The 4,885-nt window shown below is 39.9% G+C and overlaps 1 protein-coding gene across 1 annotated transcript in view; it reads right to left on the minus strand.

The window, feature by feature from the left end:
- Positions 1–532: 532 nt before the first annotated feature.
- The window catches only part of LOC121947795, a 7,174-nt gene continuing 2,821 nt past the window's right edge, over positions 533–4,885 (minus strand). The window contains exons 2-5 of the mRNA XM_042492911.1: positions 3,219–3,298; positions 2,153–2,264; positions 1,672–2,063; positions 533–1,446 (exon numbers count right to left, since the gene is read on the minus strand). Coding sequence (XP_042348845.1) covers positions 1,206–1,446; positions 1,672–2,063; positions 2,153–2,264; positions 3,219–3,298 — 825 coding nt within the window. The 3' untranslated portion in view covers positions 533–1,205. The remainder of the gene's footprint in view (positions 1,447–1,671; positions 2,064–2,152; positions 2,265–3,218; positions 3,299–4,885) is intronic.

Here is a 4,885-nt window from a genome sequence, read left to right on the forward strand (position 1 = left end):
CAGTCCTCGGAAAGGTGAGCTGTAGACATCTCTGTGTGTGTGTGTGTGTGTGTGTGTGTGTGTGTGCGCGTGTGTGTGTGTGTGCGCGTGTGTGTGTGTGTTTGTGTGTGTGTGTGTGTGTTTTCTGTGCAGGAACAAAATCATTACATTTTATAAATTGTCCAAAAAGTAACAAATCTAATGTTATTATGCCTCTGTGATTAAGTTTTACTGTCTTTGCAGGTTTTATATTATAATTTTACCGAAGTATTGGGACAGATGGTTTAACCTTTTAAACGCGGAGCGAGACGCCTTTCACAAGTTTTTAAACCTTTGAAATTTGAGCAAATTGGTGTGATTTCTCTGAAAAACACGAGGAAAAAATGTTGGGCAAACTGTAAGAAATTTGTAGGTTTAAAAAATGATTTTTAAAAAGGGAAAATGTTTAGGAGAAAAAAAGAGATAAAAGAAAAAAGAAAAGGAAAAATTTAATATATAATAATCATAATTACATATGTCAAGCAATATTACAAAATTATTAGTTTTTTTAAGCACTTCTCTAAGGTCTTTTTTCTTGTTTCTTTTTGTTGTAACTTTCTTGTACTTTTTACTGATTTCCGTCTGTGTTGATGTGATATGTGTTCTTCATTTGTGGCTCGTTTCATTCTCTGAGTTTCTGAAAGAAATCAGCTGTTTCTTCCCTTTTACAGTTTGTGCAGACTTTTGTCCAAGTGAGACATTTTATCACTTATTGATAATTACTGACACCAAATTGATTTTTGAGTGCAATGAATTTACAGCCTCACGTTTGTTCGTTTTTTTGTCATTCAGTGAGACTCTTTGTCATTTAAGTAGAAATTCGATCATTTTTACTTCATTTCTCACAGCAGTTATGGCTTTAATTTGGCTTTTGCTGCTCTTACATGGAAAATCAAGTGATGTTCATCGTAAACTTTACTTTTTGCTGAATAACTACAAATTAGCTGCAACATTTTGGTTCGTGGAGGAAAAACTGAGTCAGCAGCTCAAGTTTAAAATCCTGGTCCTGATCCTGGTCCTGATCCTGGTCACACGAGTCTGTCGATATAAACTCTTTTTAAATGTGAAAAAGGCGCCTCGACGCACGTTTAAAGTTCAGTTTCGATGTCTGACTTGAATCAGGGTGACAGTAACAAAGTGTGTGTTTATGTGTTTTTAAGTGTGTGTTTATGTGTGTTTGCTGCAATCTAGTCCTCACTGAGGACGTCCACGTCCTCCGCTGCTCCTCCTCCTCCTCCTCCTCCTCCGGGCTGCTGCGTGGCGGCTCTCCAGCGGTTGACGTGTTGGCTGCCCTTCCTCTTCTGCTGAGCTTCAGGCGTCTCTTCCTCCAACTTCTGACGTTTGTGCTTCGTCCTGCGGTTCTGAAACCAAACCTTCACCTGCAGACAGACGGGGGACAGACAGAGACAGAGAGGGAGACAGGTGAGTCTTCATACAGGTAAAATACATCAAGTGAAATAAAGCAAACCTTCACAGAGAGACAGACAGACAGAGACAGACAGAGACACAGACAGAGACACAGACAGAGACACAGACAGAGAGACAGACAGAGAGATCTGGAACGGTGCATCAAATGTTAACATTTCTGTTTTAAACTGCGTAAAAATAAAATAATGCATCAAGAAATAAATAATGGGAAAATCTACGAGGCACTGATGCCCAAGAAAACATGTAGTCCTGTAGTCCTCCTGTAGTCCTCCTCCTGTAGTCCTCCTCCTGTAGTCCTCCTGTAGTCCTCCTCCTGTGGTCCTCCTGTAGTCCTCCTCCTGTAGTCCTCCTGTAGTCCTCATCCTGTAGTCCTCCTGTAGTCCTCCTGTAGTCCTCCTCCTGTAGTCCTCCTCCTGTAGTCCTCCTGTAGTCCTCATCCTGTAGTCCTCCTCCTGTAGTCCTCCTCCTGTAGTCCTCCTGTAGTCCTCCTGTAGTCCTCCTCCTGTAGTCCTCCTGTAGTCCTCCTGTAGTCCTCCTCCTGTAGTCCTCCTCCTGTAGTCCTCCTGTAGTCCTCCTCCTGACAGTAATGATCCTAAATGTGATTTAAAATCCGAACGCTGGTAAAACACGAGTGTGGCTGTTAAAACACGTCCCGTCTGCAGCGCGGCGAGCTGACTCACAGCTCAGGTTGCACAATCTGTCAGACTGGCGGAGCGACGCTCAGGTGTCTCCCGGCGAAGGCCTCGGGTGACTCGTAAATATCACGTGGTCTCCGTGTGACGGGATGGCGTGTGATCATGAAGCCGTGTGGCGATAATCTTTACGATAGAGTTATAGGCAATGAGCAACTTGTTAAGAAATTTACTACAAATTGCAAGAAGTTTGTAGATTTAGAATTTTTTTATTTAATTTTTTTTAAAGTTTTTTTTTTCGACAAAAAAAAGGAAAACGTTAAATGTCTCAATAATTTCAAGAAATTAGAAAAAGGTGAAAGAAAATGACCTTAAAATTTGGTGAAAAAGGACACATTCAAAGAATTTCGAAAATCCTTTTAAATCTTTTTACTCTTTTTTCCCTGACTTTATGATCATTTCCTTGCAACTTTTAAAAACATTTCCTGCCTAATCTCAGGAACATGTTTTGGTAAGTTGCTCATTGCCTTCTCTGCAATGTTTTGAAATGGAAAAAAAAAAAATTAAATCTTGGATCAGCTGGAATAAACATTGTCACAAAGATAAAAACAGGGCTGTTTTCTGAGACTTTTTATTCTTTTTTGAAAAAATACATTTAATTTATACAATTTTTAGTAAAACCAAATTACAACAAGTGGATAAAGCGGACAGAATACCAAAAACCAGCAACAAACCAACATCAAATTATTGATGCAATCACTCAGAGCGACAATTCATAAATTCGTAGACAAATGAAATCCAAGAGACCGGTTCCAGTTTTTGGATCAGCGCCCTGAGATCTCTTAAAGGAACGCAGATCGCTCGATCATTATGGTCTATAAAAATGCAATGATTGCAAAAGTGTAATTTATGTGTGATTAATAAGTGCCGATGGCTGTAGTTCTCTGCTGATTGATGGATTACTCTCTCTCTCTGTCTCTCTCTTCCCGTGAAACTAGCTCATAAATATTGGCGGATGATTCACGGGGTTTCACTGGCGTCAGGACTCTTTTAGCCGCGGCCACCTGATGACATACTCTGTCAATCACTCCCAGGGAAAGGCAGAGGGAGCGCCTCGGAGCTGACTAACCGTCGACTCACTTCCCCTCCATCGTTCCCCTCATCTGGATCTCCGCCAGATGCCTGAAACAACCTGACGTCACATCATACCTGACCTCATCCTGAGAGGAACAGAAACAACGCTCCGTTGGAAAGAAAACTACACTGAAAGTTGAGCAGAGATCAGAATAAGTACGTGCTGCTTGTTATTGAACGAGGCACCGACCATGGCTCAGGCTGAGACTTGACACTGCTGTTAAATGTAATGAAAAAAGAATGATTTCCTTATAAAGTTGGTTAGGGTTAGACCTCGCGGTATAATATGCATCCAAAAATCTCACAAAACATCATAGTATATTATACTTTTTAATAGAATGTTGTATTGTATGCCTTTAAATAAAAAATTGGAAAAAGGGAATGTCTATATAGATACCTTGAAAAAGTCAGAGTATACCATGTTATTAAAACGCAAAATAGTCATAAAGTAGCCTTGCACTTTTCTGAGGCATGTCGTCCAAAATCCATCCAAACAGTCACACTATAGCATGTCGTCCAAGATACCATTAAAAAGTCATACTCTAACACGTCATCCAAAATCGCACCAGTCATATGGTAGCATATCGTCCAAAATAGCATAAAAAGTCATACTATAGCATGTCTTCCAAAATTGCACAATAAAGTCATACTGTAGCACAAAATCCAAATTAGTACCAAAATGTCATACTTTACAATAAAAAAGTCATACTATAGCATATCATCCAAAATACAATAAAAAAGTCATACTATAACATATCATCCAAAATACAATAAAAAAGTCATACTATAACATATCATCCAAAATACAATAAAAAAGTCATACTATAACATATCATCCAAAATACAATAAAAAAGGCACATGGTCCAAAATTGAGCCCAACAGTCATACTATAGCATGTTAGATGTTGTTTTCAGCCAATTTTTCAACTTGTCAAAATCTGACGTTTTTCGACATACTATACTATGATGTGTCTCTACAAGCTGTAATGCATCTGTCTGGAGACGAGCCGAGAATGGAAAGTCGCACCCAGATCCTAACCCAAGCTGCTCATCGCCTCCAAGGGAGACGAACCCCTTCACGAACATGCAAATGGCTGCACCCTGGCTCATGAGCACGTTTAACATGTTAATGAATCGGCAGCAGCAGCTGTTTTAGCAATTAATGACCGGAAACCACGTGTGTACAAACATGACACCCAAGCAGGAGGAGGAAGTTTCTACTCAACGTGCCAATGAGGAGAGAGTGGAGCGAGCGATGACGCGACGGACCTCCAGATAAAGAGGACCAACAGATCATGGTGTGTGTGCTTTTTGTGCTTTTGCCTTATCTTGCTTAGATCCTGTGTTGCACGGTATATGCAAGTCCTGTAACAGGGAGTGAGGAAACCGTTGCTTTTGATTCACATTTTGACATTTTTATCTTTGAATAAAACCTGCCTCAAGCAGTTTTAACTTTTTCTACCATCCCAGGGTGTCTGCCTTCACATCCTTCCGAAAATCCATTTTTGCAACATTCTAAGCCATGGCTTGTCTCGGCACACTATTTAATGCTATTTAATGCTATTTCATGCAGTTTTTAGCTGTTTTTGGGACATGTCATTTTTTGACATTTTTGCCATACTATAGCCATAGCATAAAATGTTGCAAAAACGGATGAAAACACCATATGTCTC

The sequence above is a fragment of the Plectropomus leopardus genome, chromosome 9 (assembly GCF_008729295.1).
Source record: "Plectropomus leopardus isolate mb chromosome 9, YSFRI_Pleo_2.0, whole genome shotgun sequence".
Taxonomy (NCBI): Eukaryota; Metazoa; Chordata; class Actinopteri; order Perciformes; family Serranidae; genus Plectropomus; species Plectropomus leopardus.